Here is a 21,237-nt window from a genome sequence, read left to right as displayed (position 1 = left end):
GATTTCCACTTTCCTATCCAATTGTCTTTCAACCTCTTTAACGTACACTTTGAGAGCGTCCACTACTTGAGATTTTTCTTTCAACAAATAGATAAATCCAAAATGTGAAAAATAATCGATAAAGGTGATAATATATTTTTCTCCACCAAAAGATGGAACATCAAATAGTCCGCAAATATTAGTGTGTATAATTTCAAGAAGCTGTGTGCTTCTTGTAACACATTTTTTGGTATGCTTGGTTTGCTTTCCTTAAATGCAATCCAAACATATATCAAGATCAATAAAATTCAGATTCGGAAGAATCTCATTATTTACTAACCTTTTTAATCTTTCTTTAGATACATGACCCAAACGTTTATGCCACAAATAAGCAGAACTTTTATTTAGTGAACTATGTTTAATTCCAACATTTTGATGAATAGTAAGAAGGGATTCAGAAAAATTATTATCGAGTTTCAATCTATATAAACCATCAATAAGAACACCAGAACCATAAAAACAATATTCTTATATAAATTGAAACAATCATGTCCAAGCTTAAAATCAAATCCAGAAACATCAAGTCTTGAAAAAGAAATCAAATTCCTAGAAACTGAAGGAACATAAAGAGTCTGTAATAGATCAAGGTGATGTCCAATATCCAAGATCAAGAGATAAGTCCATATGCCTTCAATTTTAGCCTTCATGCGATTTCTCATGAACAAGAAATCCTTATTTGGATTTGTAGTTTGGATCGTAGGGAATCCCTGCAACATAGTGGATACATGAGTGGTTGCACCATCCACTAAGTATTATTAGGAACTTCTACTAAATTTGATTTGAAACATACAAAAGCACTAAATGTGCCTTTCTTTTCAAACCAAGCTTTATGTTTCAGGCAATCTTTCTGATAGTGTCCTTCCTTTCTACAGAAATGACACACATCAACCTTGAGTTCCTTATGAGCATCCTATGGGACTTTAATAGGTGCTTTCTTCTTCTTAAACTTGTTGGCCTTCACTTTAAGTCCTTTACCAACTCATTGACCCATGGGGCTAATGAAATGACCTCTTTGTTTCTTAAGTCTTGACTTTTCTTGAGTAAGCATACTAGACAATTCACTAACATCCCACTTATTCTTATTAGTGTTATAGTTAATTTAGGCAATGAGTTCAGAATAAACTGAACCAAGAAGATGTCATCCATTTTCATCCCCAAGATCCGAAGTTTTGCTGCAATGTTAGTCATATCGATGATATGATTTTGCATACTACGCGACCCATCAAACTTCATGGTCGTGGGTTCATCCATTAGTGTACTTGACTTATCAACAGAACGAAAATGTTCTTCCACAAACTTCAGGTATTCCCTGACACTTTCTATTTGTGGAATGATACTCTTAAAGTTATTAGAAACAATCATTCGCATGAACATAAGGCTTAATCTGTTAGAGCGCTCCCATGATTTATGAAAAGACTTCTCATCCTTACTGCCCTTATCAGTAATGACAGTAGGTTTTTCATTCAGCAGAGCCAAGTCAAGATCCATCACACCTAAGTGGAATTGGACTTGTTCATGTCATTCATAGAGGTTCATTCCATTGAACACAGTAACAGACGAAGCATGCGAATGAATAGGAATAACTACAAAATAGATATACATGCTCACAAAATTAGAAAATAATGTGAATTCAGTAAAGCGATAAAAATATATCATAATTCTCCTTTGGGTAGATACTACGACACATTATCATAATTTAAATGTCATTTTTATCTTTAATAGGTGATTGAATATTTTTTATCATACATATACGAAATCTTTGGATATACAATATATGTTTGACTAAATAATATTAATTTACCTCATAATTTTCACTATTCGTAGAATGATAGATTCACCTTTGGGTAAATTCTTAAGTTCTAGCAATAGTGAAAGTCAATTTATCTATTTATTTTTCAATATAGACATTTAATTAACCTTCATAGCTAAATGACAATTTTATGAATTCATATTTTTCTTAACCATACTAGTTTGGTCACTTTGGTGACTAACAAACTATATGAAATACAAATGCACACATTAATATAAATTTTTTGTGCATGTGAATAATTTTATACATTTTAGTTTGGTCACTTTGGTGACTAAAAAACTATAGAAACATAATACATGCATCAAGTGATCATAAATATTATATATACAGACATTAATTTCTCTAGTTTTGTCACTTTGGTGACTAACAAACTATATTGCACTAAGTACACACATATTATTTATTGCTTAGTATAACAACCACTTTAATTTATTGCACAATCTAAAATAAAACATAATTATTACATCATGGAAAGATTAAGATTTTCAAAATTTGTGAAATCTTAACAAAACATAACTATTTATTTATTTAGGGGTGATGGGCAGTGACTACTCTTTATTACTTTGCCATGCTGATGCGGTTATATAATTTATTAAAATATTTGTTCAAACAAATCCAAGCTTGGATGCCACATGTAAGATTAGATACTTTAATACACATCAGGATCTTGAACACTATAATCTTACATAGAGATCGTTAGGGGAACATACCTGATGCAAAAGACATCATCACAGAGAGAAGCGAAATCATTAGTCGTAAATTGGTTTCTACCTCCTTGCCTTAGCCTTACGTTACAACAACCTCCAGCGATGGAATTAATGTAGAGAATATGTGGTAACCCTAATGGGTGGAGGGAGGACCAATTTATAGAGGTTAAGACTTAATCTGGTATGTCCATCAAATAACCAATGTATGGACGAGATCTATTATTCATTAAATATTATTTATGGTATTACTTCGGCTACAAGTAAACTTGGGCCATAAGTAAGAAATAATTCTTATAGTATGATAACAATCAATGATAATTAAATTAAGCGTAATCATGCATTTAAGATGTGTCGCGGATTTACAACACTTTTAGATGCATAAAACTTAGGATTGATGTATGTTGTTTAGCGTGTTTTAGTAGATTTGATGTGTTTTATAGTTGTTTTGCAGAAAAAACAGGATTTGGTGACTATGTGTTGAAAATCATATGTTGCAGACAAATTTTGGTCATCTATAAATCATACTACGAGCCGTGGTTTGATCCACGAACTGTAGATGATAGTCATAGTTGAGATTTAGAAACTTAGAAAAAGACTGAGTTTTACGAGTGAACAATACGACCCATAAAAGTTTCTACGATCCGTAGAGCTAGGTATGTGGTTGAGATTCAGGAAAGGATCACAAGGTTGATTTCCACGAAGGAGGAGTACGAGCCATAGAAATTTTCACGGACCGTAGTTTTTGTCCGTGGAAAAAGTCTTGAGACTTTGAAGGAGCTGTCATCTACGAGAGGGGTTTATGACCCGTAAAAAGGACTACGACCCATAGAAGCTGCCGAACACTATTTTCCTAATTTATTTTGGATAGGTTTTTAATGTCTATAAATACTCCTCCTAGGTTTTCTTTTACAAATTATGTTTGAATTAAGTTCTCAAAAAATAAGGAAACAAGTACTTTGAGTTTGTTCATAAATTTGGAGAGATTCTACACTTTGATTCTTGACTTTTGAAGTTTAAATTAAGATTTCGAATTTTCAATATTCATCTTGTAAGTGCATGGTTACTCTTAATTTAATTGTCATTGATTGTTATCATACAAGTATGTGTAGCTAATTAACCCACATTTAGGATTGTGAGAATCATGAAGAATTAACGAAGTAAACCTTGAAAAATGTACATGCATTTATTGAACTCGCCTTATTCTTACTTGCTGGACCAAATGGGTAATGAATGGGAAAAGAGATTATACAACAGAGTTTGAGGTTAGGGGTGTGTATCGGTCAGTTCAGTTTGATTTTAAGTATTATTGATTCGGTTTATCAGTTTTCAGTTTTTAAATATGCTAAACTAATAACCAAATAAATAAGATATATTTGTTATCGGTTTTTGGTCTTTAACAGTTCGATTTTCGATTTAACCAATAAGAAAATGCTTTCAAAATAAATATATGACTTGTCTAATAATTTGACGCGAAATAAAAAAGAGAGAAATCAAATTACTCATTGAGTGCAAAAATTCTGCTTAGTGTAGTAAAAGTATAGCAAATACTCACAATTCACAACCCTAGTAGTTGCCTAACCATTAACGTCATCGTTGCAAACCCTATCCGTTGCCGTTCTTAGTTCTTTAGGTTTTGACTTTGTGAACCTAAAGACTACAATAATACAAAAACCCAAAGGGTAAATGCAGAGAACATAATTAAGTAGTGTTAATTGTGTTGGGTCCTAATAGTTATACTCTAATATAGTGATTATATTAATATTTTTTGTTTGATATTTATGTATGACTAAAATTTAAAATAGTAAATTATTATATTCTTAATGGGTTATCGGTTAACCCAATAACCCAATATTAAAAAACCAATATCGAATCGATAACCCAATAATTTTTTTTATAAAACCATTAAATAAATGTTAACCCAATAACCCAATAACAATAAACCAATAACACTTTTTGCGGTTTGATTTATCGGTCGGTTCGATTTTTGCACTCCCCTATTTGAGGCTACCAACCCTAATCTATTAGCTTGACCTTCTCCCGAAATAGCTAATTCCACTACTAAAATCTGCCAAAAAATGATAGCTAAAAGTGACGGACTACGTCACTTTTTGGGTCAAAATCGATGAAAAAGTGACGTAGTCCAGTCCATCGCTTTTCGAAATACGATGAACCGTGTCTCCTTAAAGCAAAAGACTATGTCGTTTTTCGTGAGTTTTTTAAATTTTCTTTTTGAGAAAATGATGGACTTCGTCATTATAAAATGACGGACTTCGTCGATTTTCTCAATTTTTTTTTCTAAAAAAAGCATAAAAGCGATGGACAAAGCGACACAATCTATCACTTTTCTTGATTTTTTTACTTTTTTAAAAAATGCAGAAAAGCGACGGATAAAACGTCCTTGTCCATCACTTTTCAAGAATTTATATTTTTAAAAATGCAGAAAAACAACGGACTAAAGGATCGTATTCATTGCTTTTCTGGATTTTTTATTAAAAAATAGATAAAAACAACGAACAGAACCACACTGTCCGTCGCTTTTTCTGTAATATGTTTAACTACAGAAACTAACAGTTTCTACGGCCCATGAACAAATATAATTCAATTTAGCTCATTCATATCAGACGATAAATATTATACACAAAATATATAATAACAAACTAAATTAGACATTCAATAACACTCAAAATTAGTGTCAAAATTAATTTAAAAGTCTAAATTTTTCACATATTCAAGGGATGCAAGCTATGGGGTGGACTCTATGTATTAATCCTCATCAGTGTCGTCGGAGTCCTCGGTAGAAAATGATGTAGCAGGTTGACAAGAGAGGTTGAACACTTGTTCTTTGATTTGGTCAATGGTGTCATTCATGTTTTTTGTTCAACAATTCATTTTTGCTCAGACTCTGTCAATACTTATGTAAGTTTTGTTATTTGATCCAACATAGAAGCTATCTGAACACTGTCAAGTGTCTCGACTTGACCTGACGATCCAATACCTTCTTGTAACACCTCCAAAATTGGAAAGTTGAATTGGAAAGGAAAGGTTTGTTTTTGGCTACTGCTTCAAACATAAGAAACTCATCTATGGTTCATAGGAGCATTTATGTGTAGTAGATGGCACTTGTAGAAACTGAATTGAGATATGAAAAAGTCGAGTTTTTGAAGTTGGGTCTATGATTGACCAGGACAGGTCGTAGAATGATCTACGGGCAGTAGGAAGTACCCGATGATTTCATCCAAATTTGATGAAATTTTGGGCTTGAACAAGGGTTCTACGAATAGGTATCTACTAGCCGTAGAATGTTGGATGAACTGTAGGAAGGTCTTGCGGAATTAATCGCAAATATTGAGTCCAAGTAAGTGATCTACGACTGACTAGTACGGTCCGTAGAAAGAAATATGGATCATAGGTTGAAGTCATAGACCCTATCTGGTAGAATTTAATGAAGGGTATTTTAGTATTTTCCTATCTACCAAACCTCTAAAATACCTTGATTTGGTCATATAACTACCATATAACCGTTTTTACCCTTCAAAATAATACGCATCCCTCTCATTCACTCACAAAACCCCTCCAAAACTCCCAAGTCATCTTCTCCAAATTCTCTCAAGATCTTAGGGTTTCATCAAGCGTAAAGGTTTCTTCTCCAAATTCTTAGGGATTTGATTGCCAAGGTATGTGGGAATTCACAACGAATACCTTTCATCTATTGGGTCCCGAATTCACTTATGGATCTCTTTCATCCATTGGGTCCAAAAAGAAATTCAATCTCCAATTCAATTAGGGTTTATTTCAATTTCCATGGGTCCTTTTGATTATGATTATGATTAAATTGATGTTATTCTATATTAATATACATGATTTAATCTAGTTACATGATTTTTAATTGATTTCATATGAACCCAGGCTTTATGCTTTGATTTTCACCTATGAACTATGATCATGAATTGATAAAGGATTTTATGCATGTCTTATGAAAGGATGAAGTTGTGATTTAAGGATGCTTTTAAGTTAAGTATCAATGGTTTGTGAAAGGTTTTCTCACAATTTGAAAGGAAATCATGATTCTAGATGCTTAAAAAGGTACGGGTCTATATAAATGAAGTTATGAAATCATGATTTTCTAAAGGAACTATTTTTATACGACTTCATGATTTGAATTGGTGTTATGATTATTGTCTTTCCTAATATATGCTTTGATAATTGACTTTATTTATTTTGTTGGGATTAACTTAGCATCGAGAGGAATTTGAGGTGGAGGGTCTAATAGGTTAGTCTCTTGTAGTAATATCTAGTCCCAAACTACGTGCCTCCGTAGGATTATCTTAAATGACCTAGATAGTGGATGTACATAGCCTTTATCAATTCTCCAGATCCTCCAACATTTTTTATGGGCAATCCTACAACTCGTACCCAGGACCTACGACTCTTAGTACGAGTTGTGGTTACATTATCTTCCACAGAGTCTCCCTTATACATCTCATAGGTATGACTCGTACAAATAAAATGGCATTTGTACCTTCTTTCGTGCCCCTTGATACTCAAAGTGCACACTCTTAGGTCTTTTCTATGGATGCCTCTTTACATCCCGTACTATAAAAGTACGGCTCGTGACTTATCCCGTGCATGATGGGTCAAAATTCAAAACCATCAAATCTTTTCTGTAACACTTCGAACTTAGAAAGACTAAAATGAAATTTCATACAAGTCTATTCAATTGTGAATTTTTGGTCAACTTGAAACAACTATAGCTTTTAGCACATAATGATTTAGGTGGCCCATGAGGTATAAAATTGAAGGTATTTGAGTCCTCTTTCCAACGCCACCATGTTTGCTAAATTCCGAGCTCGGATGAAGGAGATATGCCCATTTGTGTGCAACCTCTCTATTTAAGGCATTTCATCCGTTTTAAGGAGGGATATTTTTGTCTTTTCCTTACCCCCCACTAGGCCTAAACATTTTTCTCACCCTTTTAGGGGTCTAAACTGATTGAGACCAGTTTTAGTCATTCCAACAGAGAGTAGGGTTTTAGAGAGAAGTTCAAGAAGAGAAAAAAAAGAAAGTTTCAAGCGTTCATTCAAGGTTGGAAGATTTTTGCCAAGAACTTAGTTCTTTCGAGGTATGTAAGATTTCATAGTGTTGGGTTTTTTGACCCTCATGCCAGTCATGTGATTTTCATCCATAAATTCGTTCTTGAGGTTGGTTGATTTGAATTTTTGAGAAATTCTTGTGGTTTTAGCTTCATTCTTTAACAATGGAGTCTTGTTGAGTTCTTGAGGTGAGGGTCTTGTAGATGAGTGTCGTTATTGATGGTTTTTTGTTGAAATAGTGTTAGGTTTATGAATCTAAAAGGAATTGGAAGAAATCATTCCATTCTAGATGAGTTAGGACTTGAAATTGAGAAAGAAGTTCTCGATTTGGGGTGGGGTATCGCGCTCCCAAGGCACCAGGAGGGCTGGCGCCCTGCGCCTACAGTGCGCCCCAACTGACCCCACAACAATTGGAGGCTTGGCGCGGTGCCACCAAGGCTCCAGGAGCATTAGGCCATTTTCCTCCTCCGATTTTGTTCCGTACTTGTTTCTTTGAGCTGAGTTTCTATTCTCTTCTTGATACTAACTATCTAAGTCCTAATTGATCATTGAGAGATCCCATATATATATATCCTAATTTTAATTCCTAAATCTTAATTTTAAAATTAAAGTAAAGATTAAGAGTAAAGTTCGAGAAACTTTTTGAGTCATTTTGAGAAGTCTTTTACAATCTTTTAAAATTTGATTTAAGACTTGAGTATAATTGAGTATGAGAATGAGGAGAGTTGAGTTTCATGTTTCAAAATGAATATAAGGGAACTAAGTATTCCCAAGTGTAAACACTTTTACATTTAAAACGATAGGAGAACCTTGATTTCTAAACGAGGTCATGAGGAGTTTTTGAGCATTATCTCTTTTAAGAGTATCTTTTGAGCAATAATATCAGGTTAAGGATGAGTTATGTTTTTAAACATATGAGCATGAGTATTGAGCACCGATATGGGGATGAGTTAAGACAACTCAAAATCCTCATAAACCATGTATGCCAACATGGGTAAAATGATCATACTTTTTAGATGATTCATTATTGTTTTTAAGCATAGCTTAGTAGATCCACATAGTTGAGGATGTTCTATACCCCTGCAAGGTATATGATAGCTCTGGCAGCATGGGCGAGACGTTGTATCATCACGTAGCTCATAATGATGGTTTTCGGTTAGAGAATATCCCAAATAAGAGTAAAAGAATTATTATTGTATTTTATACATTTTGAGTTATTATCTACTGTTTTAAAAAAGATTTCTATATTGCATCTTATTATCTTTTCTTTCATATTGAGTTGAATTGAGTTGAGTTGAGGTGAGTATGTTTTCCCTTTTTCCGTCAGTTCAGCTACTATATGTTATTGTTTTCCCCTTACATACTCGTACATTCAATGTACTGACGCCATTTGGTCTGCATCGTTTCATGATGCAGATGCAGGTGTTCAGGGTCATCTACAGGCGCTCCGTTGATACCACTTGCATTCTATCTAGCTTTGGTGAACCTCCCTGCTTCCGGAGTGTTCCGCTTTTAGATTTCAGTATTGTTAGGATGTAGTGGGTCTTTTCCCGACTTCCATCATAGTATTTAGAGGCTTCATACACAGTAGTTTTGAGGAGTCTTTTCCTATCTTCCTTTGTGATGTTTTGAGACTTCAAGTAAATCGTTTATGTTAAATTCTATATTTTCAGACCTCTATTGAGTTAGTCTATTATTGAGATCTTAGTTAATGCTTGTGTTTGATGTTGTCAAGTAAGTCTTCCGCTGAGTATTGAGCCAGGCCAAGGGTTTGCTTGGGGACCAACAATGGTTCTTGAGTGTCGGCCACGTCCAGGGTGTAGGCTCGGGACATGACATTTTCCATGACTCTCTTTTCACGACCCGTAATATGGATGTATAACTCGTACACTTTCGCGTGCAACATTAGCCTTAATGTTCTAGCCTCTGATCTATACTTAGTACGACTCATGACCAGCACCTGCAGCCCGTACTCAGGCCTGCCCAAGTTATATTTTGCTCATTTTTTACAATTTCTTTTCCTTTGCTTTCGAAACTTGGTTTCCAAGAAAATCACGAGATACATGGGATAGTGGCGAGCGAAATGAAAGAAAGGTAAGGAAGGCGAGCGAGCTTTGCTATGTATCCCAGATACATGCGAATCCACTTGGATACAATATATCTAGAATAAATAGCACCTAAATTTGACTCCATGTATCTGAGATATATGTATCTAGAGGCACCATAATATGGTAAGATACATAATATTGCAACCTAGAATGTATCTAAGTAATTAGCTCCTAAAGTAGTGAGATTTATATAAGTACCCCTTTATAATATACCTTTATTTATTTGTCTTAGATCCTGTTTGAATTGACTTATTTTAGTATTTTAAGCCAAATTAGCTTTTAAGCACTATCGAAATATTTGGATAAATTTAAAAAGTATTTTTAAGCACTTTGTTTCAAACGAAAATGATTAAAAAATAAGCTAAAAGTCAATCCAAACATGCTCTATCATTTTAAGGACCTGTTTGACCATAGTTTTCCCAAGTAGTATTTGGGGAAAAATTTGGCAAATAGTGTTTGTCCATACAATTTGCCATTATTTGACAAATATCTCAAATCCCCAAATACTAGTTTTTTCTAGCATTTGGGCCAAATCTCATTATTTGGGATCTTTTAAAAATTGAAATTTTACACCAAAGTTTTATCTTTTAAAAACCAACCTCTATAGTAGTTGTTTGCGTTGTATTACATAATTTTTTACGTGAACACCAAAGTAGTGATGAAATATTCAGTGAATATGAAAGTGGTGATATGGCTGTTGAATGAAAATGATGAACAACCAGCTCAGGGTAACAAAGTCGTGTGCTTTGTCTACTTCACGATGTATGAAATGATGCTTGTTGCACTCACTCCAAACTACCACATTGCTCTAGTGTCATGGACACTACTTGTTATTTGTTGCAACGAAGATCCAATTGACTTGTAATACAAACTTATGGTTAGTTTTGATAGTTTTTAAAACTTACGGGTATAAATCATATTTTTCTAAAAAAGTAAAATATGTTTCCCAAATACTATGGCCAAACACATGGTGTAATTTCACCCAAATAATATTTGCCAAGAATAGTTGAAAATCTATGGCCAACGCTAGCTAAGCAAATTCATAGCATCAAGAAGTAGATTTTTCAATTGTTATTTTAAATCACCAATTTAGAGATAAAAAAAATTAAAAAGGAAACAAAATGAACTAAGAAAAAAGAAAAATTCCAAACTAGTGTATCATTTTTTATCTTATGCACTATCACTCGTTTATGTGAAAAATATTATGTCTAACGAGTCAAACTATCATAACATCAAATCTAGACTAATTTCCCTAGATAGTCACCCATGTTTGAAGAATTACATAGTAATATCACATTTATTTTAGGACTACAATATCACCAACTTGAAATTTTTTATTCTGGGCGAGGCACAAGTATGATGTGGCAGACAAGAGTTGTATGAGGCCCATTTATATTTTGCCAAGTGGATCCCTTTCAGAAAAAAGGGGACACTCCCCTTTCTCTCTCTTCCTTTTAACGTTTTTGCCCTTTCTTACTTCTTTTACTTTTTTTTTCCTTTGGTTTATTTTCTAAAACACTTGTTCAAATTTTATACTTTCATACTTAAATAACTTTATTCATGAAAAATATGAAATTCAAAATTTTTTGCTTGGCTCATTTTATTTATTACATTTTTATATTGTTTTTCCATCTCATATTAATTATTTATATTATTAAAAATAGTTATATAAAATTATTTTTTAATTTACAAAGATATGATTAATTAAAATTTTTCTATTTTATTATAACAATTAATTATTTTTGAAAGTATAAATAAAATTTATAAAGTTACCAAAAAAATTAAGGTATATATTTTATTTGTGTTTTCTTAAGAAATTTGTAAAAGAAAAAGTAGATCATTAATATGAAAAATAAAGAAGGTATAAATTTAATATGTTCTTTTATTTTTCTCTCAACAATTTCATAATCCAAAAACACTTCAATCCACAAATACTCTTCAATAAGTAACTAAAACGGAAAGAACATCAATGATCTTGAAAAACAATTACATAAGTTTTGATACTATTGTCATGAAATTCAAAAATGAAAAACATTCATAAACACCAACATAAATACATATTATTTCCGTCAATTTATACCATATTCTTATTCTTAAAAATCAAGATAGGTGAAATTTAATAAATATTTTGCTTATCTACTTTTCTTACATGTTCTTAAAGAAATTATAAATATAAATAATATTTTTAATAATTTATTCCTTAAAAGAATTTTTGCAATTTTACAAAATTTATTTATAATTATAAAAAAATTAATTTTTAGGATTAAAAAAACTACTTATATCTTGATTTTATAAACTAAAAAATAAATTTCAAACAACTATTTTAATAAAATAAATAATATAGAATAGAAAAAATAATATTAAAATAATAAACTAAAAACTTATATACTGATTGTAAATTTAAATCAAAATTCAGTACATAAAAAAAGAAAAGCATAAACTAATTAGTTCAGTGGGTTGATTACATGAATTTTCACTATTTTTTTTCAATTTCACTATCCTCAATTTTCTTGAGTTCATCCAAAAATAAGTAAATTTAATTTTTTTGACATATTACTTTAATTTTCCCTCAAATAAATAGTAATAGAGATATAAAATATATAACAAATACCGTGTGTGAGTTTCAAAATTTCTTTATTAAAACAAAAAAAAAATTACACTAAGAATTAACAAGCAAAAAGGAAAATGCAAGTAAGAAAGAAAAAGTAAAAGAAAAGAAAAAGTAAGGAAATAAGTACATATGAGTCCCACAGTATACATGTGGCAGCCAAATGAGTCCTCACACAACTGACAGTATGTGTGGCTCGCCCAGAATAATATTTTTCTAACCAATAATGTACTTATTTCCCACTTTATGTGTGAAAAGATACAGGGCAAAAACGTTAAAAGGAATAGAGAGAAAGAGGAAATTTTTTATCCTGGAGGTGCAAGTATTGTCAGTTGTGTGAGGGGTTGTTTGGCTGCCAAGTGTATGTTATGGGACCACATGTCACTTTCTTTCATTTCCTTTTCGAGAAAATGGTCAAATACACCCTCAACCTATAACCGAATTCTCAACTACACACTTATATTTTACAGGGGTCCTATTACCTCCTTGAACTATTTTAAAGTGGTATAAATGCACCCTTAAGTGCTGACATGGCACAGAGAGTGTGTTCACTCTCTTGAAGGCATGTGAAAGTTGAAAAAACTGATAAAATATATTTAAAAATATTTATGACTTTTTTTTAAATATTTTTTTTTTACTTTTGTCTTTTATTTAATTTTCTCTACTTCCCCCCCCCCCCCCCCCCCCCCCCCCCCCTCCCCCCCCCCCCCCCCCCCCCCCCCCCCCCCCCCCCCCCCCCCCCCCCCCCCCCCCCCCCCCCCCCCCCCCCCCCCCCCCCCCCCCCCCCCCCCCCCCCCCCCCCCCCCCCCCCCCCCCCCCCCCCCCCCCCCCCCCCCCCCCCCCCCCCCCCCCCCCCCCCCCCCCCCCCCCCCCCCCCCCCCCCCCCCCCCCCCCCCCCCCCCCCCCCCCCCCCCCCCCCCCCCCCCCCCCCCCCCCCCCCCCCCCCCCCCCCCCCCCCCAAACTTGAGCAACAACCACCAGTCGATTATGCTCAACCCTGATAATCCAAATTATTTCCTCAAGTTCAAAAGGCATAAATCCTTCACTATTTAAAGAAGGAATCAAAAGGTCGTAGTCGTACTCAAGTCCAAGACGATTAGCAAGAACTTCGAACTTGAAATTGGTGCCAAGATTGCAGAATTTGGGTGGAAGAGGTAAAGGGGTTGGTCTAAATGACTTGATAAAATTGTTGTTGTGATGGTGATGTTGTTGATAAATATTGTTGATTTCTTTTACCCGAAAAAGAGATGATAAGTGTTGATATGGATCTTGGATTGAGATCTCATTTGGGGTTATGGAAGACGAGGGTGAGGGTTGGGGGTGGGGTGACTAAGGAGAAATGGGGTGGAGGGAAATAAGGTTTAGGGGAGTTTACAGTGAAAAGAATTAAAAACATGTCTCAACAATATGGAGAAGAGAAGAGTAAAGATGATGTTGGCAATGAAGAAGAAGAACAACATTTACTTTAAAAAAAATAAATATATATGGCATTTGACAGTTGTAGCGCGTGTGCACACCACATTCGAAGAATGTGGTTCTCTAGTTTTAGGGTGGTATATATTTCGCTTTAAATTAGTCCAAGGGGGTAATAGGACTCTCATAAAATTTAAGTGTGTAGTTGAGAATTTGGTTATAGATTGAAGGGGAATTTGGCCATTTTCTCTTTCCTTTTCTCATCTATTTTTAACCTTCTTTCTTTTTATACTTTTTCTTTCTTTCTTCAAAACACTTTTTTACATTTTTTTCTACTACTTGTTAACTCTTAACATAATTTTATTTTATTTTTGTATGGTGTTTTTTTATTATTATTTGAAATTCGGTATATGAATTAAAACGCGACAATTTAAAAGTTGTATTGTGTAGACTTTGTTCGAAGTGATATACCGATCAAAAACTCTAGTTAATCGAGAAATAACATCATCTTTTGCGCAATCATTTGTTTGAGGAAAAACCAAAGTTGGTGTGTCGAAAAATTTAAATTTAATTTTTTGAAAAAGTTTTAAGGAATTGAAGAAAGTGAAACTACAAAAAAAATAGTATTTTAAAATCTCGTGTCTTAATTTCATAAAATGTTTTAAAAATATATATATTTTATAAATGATATATAGAAAATATGAGAACTTAGATTATATTTTTTTTATTTGTGTGTTCGCTTATAGAAGATCATACATTGATTTATTATAATAAAAAATTTCACTCTATTATTTACTATTAAATTGTCCGTAAACAATTCACCACTTTGATTCACATGAACTATATAAATACATATTTAAAAATAATAATAAAAAGATTATGATAGATATTAATTTTCTGGACTCTTGATTCATATTCATGTGATTGTCTTTATAATAATCAAATTCTTTTGTATTTATTTTTTAATTTGATTTATATTTTTATTTTGATAATGTCAGAAGTGCATTTTATGTTATTTTTTTTGTATTTGTCAATTAATTATTATTTTTATATAATCATATTTTCTATTAAAAATGACAACCAAATAGCCCAAAAACATAACAAAAATTACGTCACTAAATTTTAAATCTTCTCTCTTAGATTTAAATGAACATTTAATATATATAGACCTCACTATTTACTTTTGAATTTTTTTTCAGCCTTTATTTTAAGAATGGGCCCATAATCCACGTGTCAAAAAATGGGTGGAGTTTCACCCAACTTTGGTTGGTTGGGCCTCTACCATGATAAAAATTTTCGAGAAAGAGGAGTGTCCCCTTTTTCTGAAAGGGATCCACTTGGCAAAATATAAATGGACCTCATACAACTCTTGTCTGCCACATTATACTTGTGCCTCGCCCAGAATAAAATTTTTCCACCAACTTTGCATATTTTTCTCAAAATATACTTCACACATAAAAAACATTATTCTCTCTCCTATTGAGATGCCATGTCACATTATTCATTTTTTTTTATTAAAAAAATTAACTTTTTAAAATAACTCAAATGTTATATTCAGTAAAATAAAATAAAATAAAAATTCTTGATTATTTATCATTTTTAGTTTTTTACTTTAGCATATTAAGAGATAGACATTTTTTATTCTATTATTACATTTAACATTAATTATTTTTCTAAAATCATTTCTCAATTCATTCATTCATTAATTTCTTAAAGTATATGTAAAGTGCACACTTTTAATGGAATGTCGTATAATATTATTCTTTTTTTTAATACTATTTTTTTTAAATTAGGAAATTTAGTTTCTACTCCTTCAGTTATTTACATCTTTACTTGTTCAGTACTAATTTGACATATCTTTTAATGAATAATAAAGATAATTTTACTATATCAATCTTTGAAAATAATAAATTTATATTTTAAAAATTGGCAAATGACTATAATTAATAATAACACTAAATTAGGAATTAAATAATAAATTATCACTTGTAACAAATGAATAATTATTTATAATGTAATGAATAAATAAAAGTGGACAAAGGAAATAGTTGCTAGAAAAGAAATCCATAAAAAAAGTTACTCGATATAATACTTTTAATTTTTTATGAGTACGTAAAAATTGTTCTCTGACATCACTATTTTTTTCTTTTTTCTTCGTTCACTTTTACTCTCAAATCTGCTTTCTTTTTATTTCTAACAAATGTAACTTGCTAGAAATAGCAACATGTACAATTACAAAGCACTTAAATAGTCTGCAAAACTAGGCAAATATGGCCGGCGGCGTAGGGGTTTAAATTTTGTCCAGCATTAGCGTAAATTACTAGTTTTGTCCTTTACTTATTAACAATCTTAAAAATAGTTTTCTATGACAAATTAAACTTAGATATACATCCTATCTACCACATGACATAATAAGTGGTCTCAAATCCTTGTAAGAGCATGCAATTTTTAATAAAAATTTGAGAGAAGTGTTGAAAATACTCCGAAACTTGACAAGAATTTTGGAGGTGTATTTAATTAATATTGCAAGATCAGAGATGTATTTAATTCAGTTAGTTAAATAAAGAGATGTTTTTAAGAATATCAATAGTTTAGACATGAAACTAATAATTAGTGTCGAATTTAGAATATTTTCAACACTTCTCACTTTGTTTTAAGACTTTTAGCTTTTGTGTCTTTATTCATTTTTTTTGGAAATTGATTCCTCGCCTTTTGTCTCATGTTTGTTTAAGATTTAATTTTATGTATACAACGGAATAGGAGATTCTTTCTTTCTTAAAACTTAAAATTTAGTCTCTTTGATACTATGTTAGGCTTGATGTGATAACTGTTTAATAATGGAACTGAAAATATATGTGGGCTGTTGATAGCTATTTTGTTTTTTCACACTAACTCACAAGTTGGAACAAACTCTTATTTGATTGATGTATTTATATAAATAAATTGAAATGACGAATAACTAGATCAAAATCTAAAGTCGAGAAAATCAACATACTTGCCCTATTTGGGATAGTGTAAATAGCAATATGTATGTATTAGTAGAAATCACTAATTCTTCAACATTGTGCTTGTAGATAATATTTTCAACGAATTTTCCATCAAAAATCTCTTTACTAACAAGCAAAATTGTTAGGGAATGTCCCAACGATAAAATTAGCAATTTTGTGATAGTAACTTTTATGTTCAAAGCGTGATGACATCCAAATCCCAGATGCACTTGGGAATTAGTTATATAGATACCAAAAAAATAAAAAAGATACAAAAATATCATATCTGCTCTAATGCTGCAGAAGAGTACACACAGAGATCTCCTGGTAGGAGAGCATTATTTATTTAACAAGAAAGTATACTTGTAAAAGGTGTTACATAGCAGAAACCGAAGAAGACTTCACGTAGTTTGCAGTATCGTGTACAAGCTTGCCATTGACAGCTGCGATTTCCCGAGAATAGGTGCTAGCTTCACCATTATATGAATAACTCTGTTCAGTCGTTGCTCCACTTTGTAGAACAATGCGATCTTGAACAGACATACACCCTTTGCATTTTTGTCTATTTTTCAAACTGCTTGAACAAGAATGTGAATCTCTGTCACTCCACTTCTTCTCCTCATTCCATTCATTTTCTAATTCAGAATGCATAATGATTGTACCATCTTCTCTTGATGGCTTCGAAGTCTTAGTGGTTATAGTTAGAGGATATTCCCTCTTCATAGTTGTATGAGAAATCTTCATACCTGTTTCAGAGACTACACTTATTTCAATCTCTTCTTCCACTTTCTGCTCTACTTTTTTTTCAGTTCCCTTGTTATCAAACTTTATCTCATTCTTGAACTTGAGTTCTCGTGAAACTGTAGTTGTCAAATTGCCTGCTGATGAATTCACCCACCCGTGATACTGGCTCTTCCTCTTCAACTCAACTTCATATGATCCATCCAGACCCTTAAAGCTTGAAGACCGCTCCATCTCGTAATCAGGAGTTCCATAGTCAACAACTTCACCCTGCACTTCACAATCACTTGTGCATTGTTTATCTACCCAAATGTGCAAATTTGCATCCACAAGCCAGAAAGGGAGACTATCCAGCACCTTAAACCCCATAAAATGGGATTTACCGTCAAGTAAATCCCCCAAAAATGGAGTTATATCGATGTCGTAAGAAGGATGATCAAAAGCCCCAATTGAAACAATTGGATCCCAGTAAAGGGGATTAATTCCACCTGGGTAAATTACAGGAAATGGAACCACAGATCCTACCAAGTTCCTGTCGATATTCAACAAAACTTCCCTGTACGATCCATGGCCTCTCTGGCTAGTCAAACTATTTTCCCTTATGTAAGAATCAGGGGGATTTGAGTACCAAAACTCATCCAAGCCATGGAATGATACGCAAATTTCCATGACAGCTTTGTAGGTGTTCTTCGGTATGATAACACTCTTCCCCTTCAATTCCGAATCGCTTTGAATTCTGAACCAAAATCCTTCACCTCCATTATTACCCGAAATCGGAATAATCAAATCTGCTGGTTTTTCATTCAAACCCAACGAACCTCTTATAGGATTATCCACAAACACATCATCTACCATTCTGACTTTCCGATTAGTACTAATAGTTGATAACGGAACATTCATTTCCTCAATATAATAGTATAAGATAGTAACATTAACATAATAAACACCTGTATAAACATCGTTGACCATATTTTCCAGCATAACAGAAAGAGAAATATCCTCTTTAGCAAGGAGCGACGAGTACCTGGTAACATCCTTAGTAACAGTCCAGAAAACGCCGCTTTCAGTAGGCTCCGCGGTGCTGGTACGGAAGATATCGGCACCGTCAAGCCAAACGGCGGCGATACGGTCATACTGTATTCCATTGGAAGAGGCGTTGAATTGAAGAGCTACATGGTTCCAAGAGCAATTGTCCGGCGGCGCGTAAGCGACGGAGACAGGTGGAAGACCGATAGTATCTCCGAAGTGATGAGAGAGAATGGGAAGAGTGCAGGAAGGAGTGAGATTAGCGAAGGGCAATGGACGACTTATTTCTAAGTATTTTTGTTGAATAACACCATGTTTGATGAAGTGAGAAGGGTTTTCAAGGGAAGAACAAATTGGAGCATTAATAAAGCTGATTAGTATTATTATGAGGAAGAAGAATATGAGATTTGCCATGATTTAGATTGAAGAGAATTAATCAATTATGAAAATTGAAATTCCATTTTCACTTTATAACATAAGTACTGAAAGAGACCAAGTTTGAACAAGATAAGTCGATAGAATCGAGGATAGTTAAAAGCTAAATCGAAGCCGTCCACTTAAATTTTGAGCCTTCGATTAAGGTAAAACAATTACTCCCTCCGTCCCATTTTATATGATGTACTTTGATTTGGCACAAACTTTAAGAAAAATGGAAAGACTTTTAAAACTTGTGGTCCAAAATGAATGATAGAAATTTGTGTGGTTGTAAATCATTTCATTAAGGGTAAAAAAGACATTTTATAGGCAAATTGTTGCTTAAAATAGAAATGTGTCATTCTTTTTGGAACAGACTAAAAAGGAAAGTGAGTCATATAAATTGGGACAGAGGGAGTAATTATTTATTCTCCGAATCATTTATCAAATCTTAAGACTAATTAAACATCAATTAATATGTATTGCCAACTTTAAGAAAAATGGAAAGACTTTTAAAACTTGTGGTCCAAAATGAATGATAGAAATTTGTGTGGTTGTAAATCATTTCATTAAGGGTAAAAAAGACATTTTATAGGCAAATTGTTGCTTAAAATAGAAATGTGTCATTCTTTTTGGGACTGACTAAAAAGGAAAGTAAGTCATATAAATTGGGACAGAGGGAGTACAATTTACACCTGCCAATTGCCAAGTATATGACTGATCTCAGCATTCAGTCGGTTATTTTAAATATTAATCATACGAATTATTTTATTATTTTACTTGCATGACCAAGGTGTGTTTGGTACGGAGAAAAATTGTAATACTCCCTCCGATTTTATTTAATTATTGCTGTAATATGTCATAAATATAATAAATTACCGTTGAAGATGAAATGACAAAAATGAATAAAAAAGTATTCAGACTAGGTGCAGATATTTCGCTCTCTTTCAAGAAATTCAAGCTCACTGCGATATTATCTACAAACACTTGTCAAATTTTGACTTGACGCACTTATTAAGAAAAATAATAATCAGTATAGTGAGCGCCATTTTATCTATATTAAAGGCATTAACTCAATGTTAATAAATTGAGGGTATAATAGGAATTTTTTTTATCTTTTCTTAATATGTCAAAAATGACAAGCAAAAGAAGAAATCAAATTAGAAAATATTTGACAACTAAATAGGGACAGATGAAGTAATTACCTCTGTTATTTATTGTTTTTAAGATGTGTGCCAAATCATTACAGATACAATATTTTTTAAAAATAATTAATACATTCTTAAACTTTGAAAAAATTATTTATTTTAAACTATAAAAAAAATATCAAAATTTTTATTTACATTGGACCAGAAGAGTAACACAGTACAGTACAAAGGGCAACATGAATTATGACTTTTTTTTGAGAAAAAAATATGTACTCTTTCTGTTTCAGAACATTTTGAGATGAAAGAAGACAAATATATACTTTGAAAAGTGAGAATAATTCAAAAATATCAGTGTAGTGAAGTAGTTGGGTACCATGACCATTTTTAATATTCTATTTATGAACGTACGGCTCTAGTAAGGACCACAATCATAATTGTTTACACATTATAATCTTTGATCATTTGTCCATCGACAAAAACTGCCATATTCAAATTTTTTTTTTAAAAATATGGCCAAGTATTTAATGCCAAAACACGTAAAATATTGAATGCTGACAGGTATTATTGTTTAAAATTTGTTTGTTTACTTAATTACTTAATTAAAAAAAATAATGAATTTTTTTGAATATATGATTTTAAATTAAAAATATAGTAAATATATCAAAATATCTTACATTTTAATAATATTAAACATATAAAAGATAAGTATTAAAAATGTACTTAACTTGTCGCAAATTATTAATTTTGTCTGAAAGCCTTAAAAACATCCTTTACAAACTTAAATACACTTTTGCCACATATCTAACAACTGGTTTAAATTCTTGTAGGAACATGGATTCTTAATAAAAATCAAGAGAAACGTTAAATTAAAACACCGCTAAACTTAGCGAAAATTTAAAAATATATTTTCGTCGGGTAGTAAGATTGAAGTATTTAAGTTTAATTAGTTAAGTAAAAATGTATTTTTTAAGATTGTTAATAATTTTAAAATAAAATTAATAATTTATTCGGAAATTAAAAGAGATTTTTGACAATTTTTGTAACTCGTTTTTGTTAGTCAACACTACACATGGGATCCCAGCTTTATGCGCTCACTCCTTTAAATGCATCTAAATCACCAAAGTTGAAAAAATGAAAATTTTAAAA

General features: G+C 32.3%; 1 protein-coding gene across 1 annotated transcript; it reads right to left on the bottom strand.

The window, feature by feature from the left end:
• Positions 1-17,137: 17,137 nt before the first annotated feature.
• On the bottom strand, positions 17,138-18,943 carry LOC107061668 (peptide-N4-(N-acetyl-beta-glucosaminyl)asparagine amidase A-like). The gene has a single exon (XM_015311323.1). The coding sequence runs from the start codon at positions 18,941-18,943 to the stop codon at positions 17,138-17,140; it is 1,806 nt and encodes a 601-aa protein (XP_015166809.1).
• Between the last annotated feature and the right edge of the window lie 2,294 nt (positions 18,944-21,237).

Source organism: Solanum tuberosum, unplaced genomic scaffold (genome assembly GCF_000226075.1).
Source record: "Solanum tuberosum cultivar DM 1-3 516 R44 unplaced genomic scaffold, SolTub_3.0 scf00156, whole genome shotgun sequence".
In the NCBI taxonomy this organism is placed as follows: domain Eukaryota; kingdom Viridiplantae; phylum Streptophyta; class Magnoliopsida; order Solanales; family Solanaceae; genus Solanum; species Solanum tuberosum.
This window is presented reverse-complemented; position numbering and strand designations above follow the sequence as displayed.

What these genes read in the sequence shown, in the direction of transcription:
- LOC107061668 (XM_015311323.1), bottom strand. Translation starts at nt 18,943, where the DNA reads ATGGCAAATCTCATATTCTTCTTCCTCATAATAATACTAATCAGCTTT.